The 11,696-nt window shown below is 52.5% G+C and overlaps 1 protein-coding gene across 1 annotated transcript; it reads left to right on the top strand.

The window, feature by feature from the left end:
* Positions 1–177: 177 nt before the first annotated feature.
* Positions 178–5,793, top strand: plk3 (polo-like kinase 3 (Drosophila)). The gene is made up of 15 exons (XM_003976434.3): positions 178–506; positions 1,135–1,242; positions 1,329–1,445; positions 1,579–1,708; positions 1,819–1,906; positions 2,189–2,284; positions 2,362–2,557; positions 2,632–2,758; positions 2,901–3,016; positions 3,208–3,325; positions 3,405–3,488; positions 3,558–3,720; positions 3,811–3,940; positions 4,034–4,144; positions 4,225–5,793. The coding sequence occupies exons 1-15, from the start codon at positions 294–296 to the stop codon at positions 4,420–4,422; spliced, it is 1,995 nt and encodes a 664-aa protein (XP_003976483.2). The 5' UTR covers positions 178–293; the 3' UTR covers positions 4,423–5,793.
* Positions 5,794–11,696: the final 5,903 nt, after the last annotated feature.

The raw sequence follows: 11,696 nt of genomic DNA on the forward strand, positions 1-11,696 counted from the left end.
TGAACTTTTACCTTGGAAAAACTTTCCTGAAGTAGGAAACAATAACGGCAGGAAAACTGGTTCCGTCCGCGGCTTCATTCATGGTTTCGCTTCACTTCTCGGTGAATTCGCGTCCGGGGCCAAACGGGGCTTCTCCCCGCCTCCGACTCCGTGACGTCAGACGCGCCTATAAAGGCTGCGAGAGCCGCGCACGGACACGCCGGATGGATCCTGTCGGGTGCGGTGGACGTATCAGTGCGCACCAGCGAAAAGACGTTTAGGAAGGAACCGGGTGAAAGCTGCTCGTCTCTCCCATGGACACGCACGTCCCCGCGGCGCAGCGTGTTTCGTGCCACGCCATGAACGCGGATGTGCTGAAGCCCGTTCCGGAGCGCGGAGCTCTCCAGCCGCCCGCCGCGGCCAAAACGAACAAGAATAAGGCGGAACAAGCCAAAGCGGAGCTGGCGCCGGTGGTGAGCGACTCCATGACGGGCAGGTCCTACAGCAAAGGGAAGCTCCTGGGGAAGGTACGCCTCGTCTCCCTGTCTCACGCGCTGGATCGGTGTTCTCCAGGTGTGCCTGCTAATGCGGAAATATGACCTCGTGGCTCACCCCCTCCTCCGAGCATCATGAATGAATCAGACGCAAGGTGTGCCAGCTCATGTGCGCGCACGCACACGCCTGGCATCGCACCGTGTAGACCGGATGCGTGCGTTCACAAGCATTGGCGCATATTAACGCGACCTGGGAGGATTAAACGGGCCCCTGGTGTCCACGCGCGTGAACAGAGCAACAGTTGCTCGTCATCCGCGCGGGCGTCCGGCCAAGCGTGTCCCTCCTCCCGCTTCCTGCCGCAGCGCTGGACGCGTCTGAATGTGACGCTTAATGAATGCAGCAGCCAGCCCGCCGCGCCCCCCCGCGCCTCTCCTGCCACGCGCCTCTCCTGCCACTGTTGATCGCGTTAAAAAGAAAGATGTGCGTGAATGAGCGGGTGCGTGATCATGGTGCTCTCGATTCTACCGTTGTAGGAGGCGTTGTTGCTCCGTCTGTCCCGCACTTATTGATCTGGGCCTGTGCAGCTGATTAATCAATGCAGCTTTCAACTTGCTGCCTTGAGACCTGATCATCCACTTTGTCCCCCCCCCCCCCCCCCAGGGCGGCTTTGCTCGATGCTACGAGATGACGGACCTCTCCAACAACCATATGTACGCGGTGAAGGTGATCCCGCAGAGCAGGGTGTCGAAGCCGCACCAGAGAGAGAAGGTGTGTGTTCAACATGTCCGCGAGCAGCAGCGATTCTATGGGGGGGGGGGCGCTCACAAATGGGCTGAATCTTCTTTTCTGGGCAGATATTGAACGAGATCGAGCTCCACAGAAACCTGTCGCACAAGCATGTGGTCAAATTCTCACACCACTTTGAAGATCAGGACAACATCTACATCTTCCTGGAGCTCTGCAGTCGAAAGGTGTGTGTGTGTGTGTGTGTGTGTGTGTGTGTGTGTGTGTGTGTGTGTGTGTGTGTGTGTGTGTGTGTGTGTGTGTGTGTGTGTGTGTGTGTGTGTGTGTGTACACACAGCTGATTCATTCCCGTCTCTGCAGTCCTTGGCACACATTTGGAAAGCGAGGCACACTCTGACCGACCCAGAGGTCCGATATTACCTCAGACAGATCATCTCCGGGCTCAAGTACCTCCACAGCCGCGGGATCCTGCACAGAGACCTCAAACTAGGTACGTGGGGGAATGTGGCGTTCCGCACGAAGGCATCCCTGGAATCTGCCTGTTGGACGGCCACGTTATCTGTGGAATGCTGACGGGCCGTTTGTTTCTGTCTGTTTCAGGCAACTTCTTTGTCAACGAGAACATGGAGCTGCGGCTGGGCGACTTCGGTCTGGCCGCCAAACTGGAGACGGTGGAGCAGCGAAAAAAGTTAGAAAGGCTTCAAACTCTCGTTTTCTTGTTGACTCGAGTCTGAGACGCACTCACTAGGGTGAAGGTCAAGAGGGTTGGGAGGTCTAAGTGTGGTTTTGTGCCCCCGCCCACCATCTCCTGGCTGAACCGTCTCACCGAACTGGTTCCCTAATGACTGTTGAGCCCAGAGCAGAATTTCAGTCCCTGTTTGACGCTCTTGCTGGGGGTGGGGGGTTGGCCAACCTGCTCCGCTCTGCAGCCGCAGCGTTCCAAAGTAACAAAAGTGTCTGTTGGTTTCAGAACAATCTGCGGAACGCCCAATTACCTGGCTCCCGAGGTGCTCAACAGGCAAGGCCACGGCCCCGAGTCCGACGTCTGGTCCCTGGGTTGCGTCATGTAGGCTCGTTTTCTGGTGGAATCTTGATTTGAAGGCTGTCGGAATGCTGAGCTCGTCCTGTGTTTCCGGTTTTCAGGTACACGCTGATGTGCGGCAACCCGCCCTTCGAGACCCTGGACCTGAAGGAGACCTACAGGTGCATCAAGGAGGTCCAGTACCACCTGCCGTCCACCATCTCCCACCCTGCGCAGAAGCTCATCTCGGGCATCCTGCAGAAGAACCCCAGCGACAGACTCTCCCTGGACCAGATCCTCAGCCACGAGTTCTTCAAGGTGCGTCGGAGTTCTTGCTCCTCAGCCCTCTTTCCTTCACCTTCCGCGTGATTCTTATTTTTATCCTGTTTCAGGGCTTCACCCCCGATAAGCTCCCCCCGAGCAGCTGCGCCATGGTACCAGAGCTTCACCCTCCAAGTCCTGCCAAGAAGTTCTTTGCAAAAATGGCCAAAAGCCTGTTTGGAAAGAAGAAGTCAAAGGGTGAGCAGGCGGCGCCGTGCACGTCTGGCCCGTGCACGTCTGGCCCGTGCACGTCTGGCCCGTGCACGTCTGGCCCGTGCACGTCTGGCCCGTGCACGTCTGCTCCTGGTGCCGAGCTCATGCGCTTCGCTTCTCTTTGCAGTGGAAAAGACTCTGTGTGAGGACAAGGACGAGAAGGACATCTCCAAGCTGGTGTCTGGGATCGTCAAATGTTCGATTAACCGACAGATCAGCTACAAGACCGTGGGGCCCAACGAGGTACGCGTGCACGTGCGTGTGCACAGACGTGAACTGTGAGTGGTGTTGGATGGGGAGGATGATGTAAAGGGACTCGATCCCAAAGCTTTAGTCTCCTCTCGAAACGTCTGCCACCGACAGCGGGAGCGTCCCAATCGCCACAAACGTGCGGTGACGAGCCGCTTTTATAGCTGCGTCTGTGGTCGTCACAGGTGGCCCCTCCCACCGCTCTGGCCAACTCCGCCCCCCTGGAACAGACTCCTGCCGAGGAGGAATCCAGAAAGTCGATCTCGCGCTCCTTCAAGGGTACCGTGGCGAGCAGCACTGAACGTAAGCAGCCTTTGTTCCCCTGAATAGACCCCCCCCCCCCCCCGAGGGGCGTCCTGACCCCGTCTGGTTTTGTCCTCAGCCTGCGAGGACGTGGCGACCCCCGCAGCTGTTGCTGACTCAGCTGTGAAAGTGCTCAGCGGCTGCCTGGCGACCATGCCTGCAGGTAGGACACGGTCGGGCTGTGGCGGCGCCGGCGCCGGGCTCCTCGCCCATTTTAACCCGTCCCTTGCAGCCAACAGGAACCCGCCCTGTCTGTCCAGACCCCAGTTCTTCCTGTGGGTGACCAAATGGGTCGACTACTCCAACAAGTACGGCTTTGGCTACCAGCTCTCCAACCAGAGTGTGGGGGTGCTCTTCAACGAGGGAACGCACCTCAGCCTCTGCGACCAGCGCAGGTACGTGTGCGTCGTTTACTCGCCGTGCAGAACCTGGCGGCGCCGAGCCTCGGCGTGGTGCGAGTAAAGACTGGCCTTCTCTCTGAACAGCACTGTCCACTACTGCCTGACCAACAACAAACACTTCACCTTCCCCGCCGACGCCCTCCCGGAGCAGCTGCACAGTCAGAAGGAGATTGTGGAGCTGATGGCCAACTACATGGAGCAGAACCTGATGGAGGTGAGACAAGCTGCTGCTTTTCCTCCTAAAATGAGACCAATCAGAGGTGGGCTCATGGCGTAACGTGGCGTTTGGGCTTTCCCCTCCCTCCAGGGTGGTGATCTTCTGTGTGGGGAGCAGGCCTCGGGTGCCCCCCCCCTGCTGCTCCAGTGGGTGAAGACTGAGCATGCTCTGGTGATGCTCTTCAACAACGGCACTCTGCAGGTTGGTGGGGCAAGAAGACGACCCCAGAAACGGAGTCGCTCCTCCTTTCCCTTCTCATTGTGCGTTTTGGCTCATTCCAGGTGAACTTCTACACGGACCACACCAAGATCATCCTGTGCAGGTCGGCCGACGACTCCTACCTGCTGACCTACATCACCCGGGAACGGGTCTCGTACACGTACCTCCTCAGCATGCTGACCGAGATGGGCTGCACTTCGGAGCTCCGGCACCGGCTGCGGTACGTGGTCCAGCTGCTCCAGCACCACTCCGACGCCTGACCGCTGGGCTCAGGTCGGCTGCCTGCTGCCCTGGAGGCAGCCGGACAGCAGTGCTGGATGAGTCCACATCCCCCAATGGCCCCGAACCAGAAGGTTCCTGGAGGAAGTGGTGTGAATATTTGAGCGGACTGTGTAAATCCAAGTGAATGTCGGGATGTTTCCTGGCGGGTTTGTGCCTGTCCAGCTGATCCCTCAGAGGCCTCTACCTGGGAGGGTTCGTCCCCGAAACCGAGTCTGGCTCCTGTTAGAGCGGAGACGCCATCTCTCGTTGGTATAAACGAACCCAAATGCCCCCCTGGTGGATTCAACATCGGCCTTTTCCTCTGAATCTCTGAACGTGACCACATCTCGGCGTTCCCCGCAGCCCATAATCCAGGCACGTCTTCTCACAACCTTCTGAACACTACGTTTTGCTCCCTAAAGTATTGTAGAAGTAGTTTCTGGTCTTGACTTGAACTGGAGCCGAGGCTGTGACGGCAGAGACGCCCCCCTGCCCCCGCGGGTCCCTGACCTGCTCTTGGACTGAAGTGCACACCTTCATGAGGCTCCTCCTCCCGACCCGCCAGACACGGCATCACGCCGCACTCTCGACCTCACGTGCACAACATTCAACATCCTGATGGACTGTGGAGACGCTGCAACATCACCACCTTCCTTTTTTAAGCTTCACCGGCGCTTCACAGCAGACGTGAGCGCCAGCGCACGCTTGCACTTCTCAGCAGTTTCATTTGGCAAAACCTTTTCTTTTTTTAATAAATACCAAACGACGTTTCTCTCGGTTGGTTTTAGAAACTCCGTTTTAAATTCACGCAGAGCAGCTGAGCGAGGCGTGCACGGTAGCTGGAAGTGGGGGTGGGCTGGGGGTTAAAGTGCCTTTCCGAGGGATAACCGTAGTGCAATAACGACCCTTCTGTGGCTGTGAAGTGGGACACAAATGAAAGTTTAGGATGTTTTTTCAGGTGGGATTTGCTTTGATCTTAAAGGTTTAAAGGTCAGTGACAGCACTACACTCTACCTGGTATAAGCTTTTAGAACAGCTGGTGTGATGATGTATATCCCAGTAATATCTCCTCCGGGGGGACACCTGTGCTCTGTACTGTATCCTGGTCAGTTACTGTCTCACCCTCTAGAATAGTGCCCTTAAAACTGTGACTTGGAATGCAAATATTACGAGACTCGCACATCGTAAAAGCCATCTGCCAACGGAGAAGTCTTTATTTTTGGCACGTCATGTCTATTTATTTTTTATTTATGTTTTATTTATTGTGAAAATGTGTCGGCATAAGGAAATGTTCAGCGCTGATCACCTTTTTGTATGCAACCTTTTTTCTGGGGGGATGATGGGACAAAATAAAGTTTATTGAAAATGAAGCCGTTTGTGGTCGATGGCGAGTTCCTGAGATGCTTGTTCAACCCGACACTTGTGCCTGAGCCACTTGTTTGTATTATGACGAGCAGGAGTTTCTCGTTTCGCCTCTGAATATTATGGGCTGGTCTTCCCCAGCGGTGTTGCGTCATCTCTGGGTTTCTGCATGAGTGGCCAAATGGTGATGCGTTCGGGTGCCCTCCTGTCCTGAACTAAACACCAGCAGGAAGCTGGATGCTACCAGGATGGGAAGGTGTGCGTGTCCTCATGTAGGTGAGCGCAGCAGTGCATGCTGGGTAAGGAAGAACCAAACTGCTGGTTTTCAGGGAAAAGCAGAGTCAAACGCCCCCTCATCAAGCCACAGCCCACACAAACGGGGATGGGGGGGGGGAGCGGTTGTCTGGATACAGCAGCTTCCGTTTCATCCAGGGACGGAATCAGTGAAGTAGCCGCAGCCTGTTGAAGGCCTGTGCACAAAAAAAGGCTGGAAGCACTTGGCAACACCTCTGGAAAAGGCCTGCAGAGACTCTGAGGTGTGTGTGTGTGTGTGTGTGTGTGTGTGTGTGTGTTACTACATTACACTACTTCTGACCTTGACAACACTGAAACAGGCTGTAAACAGGAGTGTCGACTACCTTCAGCAAATCATCTCCCGCTTGGTTGGAATGAGAAAACAATGAGCCAAACTGGTTCAACGCGACTCTAAACCGGTTTTGTGAAGCTTCTGTGACGCTTCCACGGCTGCTGCTGATCAATATTTCAGCAGCTTCCTGAAAAAGGCTTTTGTACATGTTAAAGAAGCCTGGGACAGATTCAGTCTTCTGTTAAAAGCGTGTAGCTCGCCAAAGGTGACGTGGGGGTGGCGGCGTACGGGGCGGCGTGGGGGGCGGCGTGGGGGCGGCGTGGGGGGTGGCGTGGGGGGTGGCGTGGGGGTGGCGGCGTACGGGGCGGCGTGGGGGGCGGCGTGGGGGCGGCGTGGGGGTGGCGTGGGGGGCGGCGTACGGGGCGGCGTGGGGGGTGGCGTGGGGGCGGCGTGGGGGTGGCGTGGGGGGCGGCGTACGGGGCGGCGTGGGGGTGGCGTGGGGGGCGGCGTATGGGGCGGCGTGGGGGCGGCGTGGGGGCGGCGTGCAGCCTGCGGTACTTTTGAGTGGCGCTTCTGGGTTTCTGTTTTCTGCACATTTATCTTTGAGCATCTGTTCTCACTGGAGTGGAGCGCTTCCATTTTATTTGTCCAGTTTGATTTTAGGATTTTATTTTGAAGGTTCTGTTTGTTCTCCCCTCTTCCGGCTCATTATGGGCTGCTCCATTCTGCTGGGCTCTTGTTTGAGGCTCCACATCACAAAGATATGATGTGAACAGTCATGAACTCATGTTCTCAGAGATGAGAGCTGTGCACGAAGGGTTGAGGTGCTGCTGGGCCAGGACGACCTGCACGTGCACAGCTTCCATTTGAGTTACTGGGTTATTGTTAGAGAAGAATCTGGTACCAAGGAGCTGAAGAAACGTGGGTCAGACAAGCAGCAGCTCTGACCTGTCCTGTTTCTGCCTGCTGAGCTTTCAACAGGAGCCTGACACTCCTCCATGGACGTCACACTCCTCCATGGACGTCACACTCCTCCAGGGACGTCACACTCCTCCATGGACGTCACACTCCTCCAGGGACGTCACACTCCTCCATGGACGTCACACTCCTCCAGGGACGTCACACTCCTCCAGGGACGTCACACTCCAGTCCTCCAGGAAATGTGCAGTTCTGCTTCTGGTTCCCATTAGAAGCACAGAGGAAGATGCCGTTGGCTCCAGACTGGAAGGTTCCGCTCACATTCTATCAGCAGAAGGGCTCATGGTCCAGAGCAGCCCTGGACCAAGTCACTTCAGCGGCAGCATTAATTACTTCTGCTGCCTCTATTCTGCCCCCCCCCAGTCCCCCCCCCCCAGTCCCCCCAGTCTGCCCCCCCCAGTCCCCCCAGTCTGCCCCCCCCTCCAGCATTCATGAAGATGAGACATTTTTCTGATCGTGTGATTAAAATGTTGCAGCCAGATCCCATAACGGTCACAAAAGAGTCTGAATTCTCCTTTATTCTGTTCTCTCGTTCTTCTGTGTTCCATCTGGACTCATTCTTCAGCCCGCCTCAGGATCTCCTGCTGGGACGGAACACGGAACAGCTCTCAAACCTACGCTTCAGGAAGTTCCACATCTGGACGGCGGTGGAGGAAGGCAGCGAGGGAAAGAATTCTGCCAGACACAAGCTGCCGCCAGACCCTTTAGCCTGATTAGGAACGTATGTTTTTATGCTCAGCCTCTCCAGCACGTGCTGGTGGTGGAACCTGGTGGAACCTGGTGGAACCTGGTGGTGGAACCTGGTGGTGGAACCTGGTGGAACCTGGTGGTGGAACCTGGTGGAACCTTCATGGTTTGGATCAGTTTAGGCATCTCAGGTGTCCCCCACATCTTCTATGATATACAGTGAATATGTGCAGCTTTGAGCACACACACACACACACACTCACACACACACACACACACACACACAGTGTGACTGAATACAAACATGCAATACACACAGATGTAGAAATAGAAAGGAAACTATTTACAGAGTGTGTTTGTGGTGGGGGGGGGGGTTACTTCATGGAAAGATCTTCTATGATAGCTTGACATCCTGTGTTGCACACACACACACACACACACACACACATGCGCAGCTGCGTACCGGAAGCTTCCTGTCAGGAAGTCAGCTGTAACACCCACACACTGCTGAAGGGTCCCGACAGACCAGAGTGAGCGTCTCCATGACGCAGCAGCTTCCTTTTTTATGCCCCTGAATCACACAAACCTGATTCTTGAGGAATGTGCAGCAACAAAGAGGTTTGAAAGTTAAGGTCCTGCTTTGATCCTCCACTTTACACACTTGAATGAATCTATTCCAAATCATCCAGCCAAAGGTGCACGTTCACCTTTCATCTACATCCTGTCAACTATCACGTTTCATCGGCTATAGTATAAAACATCAAATCATCATATCACATCACACCACATGATATCATCACATTAGATTAGATGAGATCATCACATCATAGCATGTAATCACATTATATCAGCTCATAACAGCAGAGCTTATCAAATCACATTATAATGAGGGCATAGTATGTTATCATGTTATATCATTATATCACATCACAGTATATTATATCATCATATATCATCACATCATATCACCATATCATATCATCATGTATAACATCATCAGATCATTTTAACATATCACATCATGGTATATCATATCATTACATCACACTATATCATATCACATCACAGCATGCCATTGTATATCATCGCATCATATCAAAGCATATCATAGTCTCAAATTACATATCATCATATCACATCATAACATATCATAAGAACTCATATCATCATATCATGAACCCACATCAGAGTTGATCATATCATATCACATTATATCATGATGTCATCATATATCACCATATCATATATTGTCGTATCAGATCATAGATGAGCGCCTCCTCTGATCACATGACCACAGCGGCGGTCCAACACCTTACTGGACACTAATCAGTGAAACACTCAAAGTTCAAAGTTCAAAGTTCACTTCTGTCTCACTCAGGTGACGACCAGAATATTGATGAGCTTATTTACCCTCAGAGTTTATTATGGGATGCAAGCAAGCATTTTTCTGGCAACATTCTGAAAGTCCAGTTCTTAGATATAAAGAGATCAAAGGCATATCTCTCTGTCTGATCCAACAGATCCCCAGCTCACCAGATCACATGATCACGAGGCTGGCTCTTCTTCTTCTGTTTCTGCGCAGCGCTCTGCAGCCTCCCACTCTCAGGGTGTTCGGCTAACGTTTGTTGTCTGGGCAACAGTGAAAATGGAAATATGCATTTGATCAAAACGCCGTTAGACCACAGGTGAATCACAGGTGTGTGGGATCCATAGATCCAACACGAGGAAGGCCTAATCTGAGATCACTCATCTCTCTGTCTCAGAGCTCGTTATAAACTCACTAAATTCTGCACTGACCTTTGGAACAATGAAGGCAAAGGGTTTGATTTACAGCACAGGAAGTACACTCATGTGATTTCCTGCCATTCAAAGGTAAACAGACGCACGGTCCAACAAAATCCCCGTTTGTTTCTGTAGATTTATGAGACAGATTCACTATTTCAGTCGACACCTGCATCATTTTGTGCAAACGCAAATCTAAAGTGAAGAGTCAAAGAGAGAAGCCGGGAGCCGGCAGAGGTGGAGGGGAATCCCAAACGCTTTCAAACCCTTTCAAAAGCCTCCATAAGTGCATAAATGCGTCATGTTTCCAGCAGCTTGTGGCACTTCTGGATGTGCATGTGTGAGGATGTGCACCACAGCTAGCCTAGCTAACCTGTGCTGGCTAACTCGGTGAGTTGTGATGCCTATCCTGGTGGCTGCTGTGTCTCCTCACAACACACAGATTCTCAGGGTCCATTCGGTACATCTGCTTCTTCCAAGGCTCAAACATTCTTCTCATTCTTCTCATTCTTCTCATCGTGTCTCATCTCATCTTAAAACCCAGAATCGCCCCATGATGAGGGTGTGGATGACGGGTTGCATCACTCCAGAGCTTGTTAAATAATTAGCTTAAAGAGGAAATAACCAAGCATCAGAAGGAGACTTTGACTTTGTTTTTAGTTCAGGATGTTCTGACAGGAATCCCAGATGAGTCAGCAGAACACTCAGACGTGGGTCGTCTGTGTCACAGCCTCCAGCTTTGAGGTCAAAACCAGGATGAAAACCAGGCTCATTTCAGGGGTTTCCTGTGTGCGTGTGTGGGTGTGTGTGTGTGGGGGGGGGGGGTGCGTGTGTGTCTTTTCCTGTAAAGTCCTCTGTTTTTAAAACACTCATTCAAAGACTCAGCTGACATTTGCAGGGCAACTGGCATCGGCATGACAACAAAAGGGGGGAAGATAAGAAAAGAGGCCCACGATCAGAATGAGAAGACAGAAATATGGGTGTAAATTCCTGAGGTTGGCAGGATCCTTTCACCATGCCTGACTGAGCGGGCTGGTATTTCCATCTGCTGGTTTCTGAGGAACCTTTTCCAGATGTTTTCTCTGAAAAGCTCCTCAATGTTCAAAACGTTGGATTAAAATAATATCAAACAATCATCATTTAATCAATTTATTTGTCAGGAACAGACCAAAGCCAGCTGCATTCAGCCTTATTTTAGCAGACGAGCAGGCACACACACACACACACACTCCTGAGCACAAGAGAGAGAGGGGAGCAGGGTCTGTTGCCATGGGCAACTATCAATCCATAGTCGCACTAATCCTACTGAGTGTGTAAGTCACCCACTTTAATTTACATTTCTGTTAGTTATGTAACACTACATTTACACTTCTCTTGTCTTCTTTATCACTTCTGGGGTCACAGGGAGGGTTCAGACGAAGGCGCCCCCCCCCCCCCCCCCCCAGTTTAATGCTCACAATAATGAGCATTAAACTCACAATAGTGAGCATTAAACTGCTTTCTTACTGGGGGGCTCGCATCATGCATGTGGGGGTCTAAAATAAAGATCTGATGTTGTAATTAAGCTACTTCCTGCTGTGTAGTTGTGTTTGACTTCTGCCAGCTGACAAGATGCATCACTGTGAAAAATGCCCTTGAAACAAAACAAAAAGGGTGAAATAAATATAATAAATGAATGCAGGAAGCTGTTGGTGGTGCTGAGCATCTGGGTCAGAGAATACAGGAGAAAACACCGCCGTCCCCACAAGTACACTGAAACTTTGCAGACAGGAATAAACACGCAGCAGAACTAACCTCTCCACTCCCACGGCTGCTTCCTAGAAAAAGACAAGAAAACAATTATGTACCGTTTCCATAGCAACCGTGTCGCTCAGGATG

Source organism: Takifugu rubripes, chromosome 22, assembly GCF_901000725.2.
Source record: "Takifugu rubripes chromosome 22, fTakRub1.2, whole genome shotgun sequence".
In the NCBI taxonomy this organism is placed as follows: Eukaryota; Metazoa; Chordata; class Actinopteri; order Tetraodontiformes; family Tetraodontidae; genus Takifugu; species Takifugu rubripes.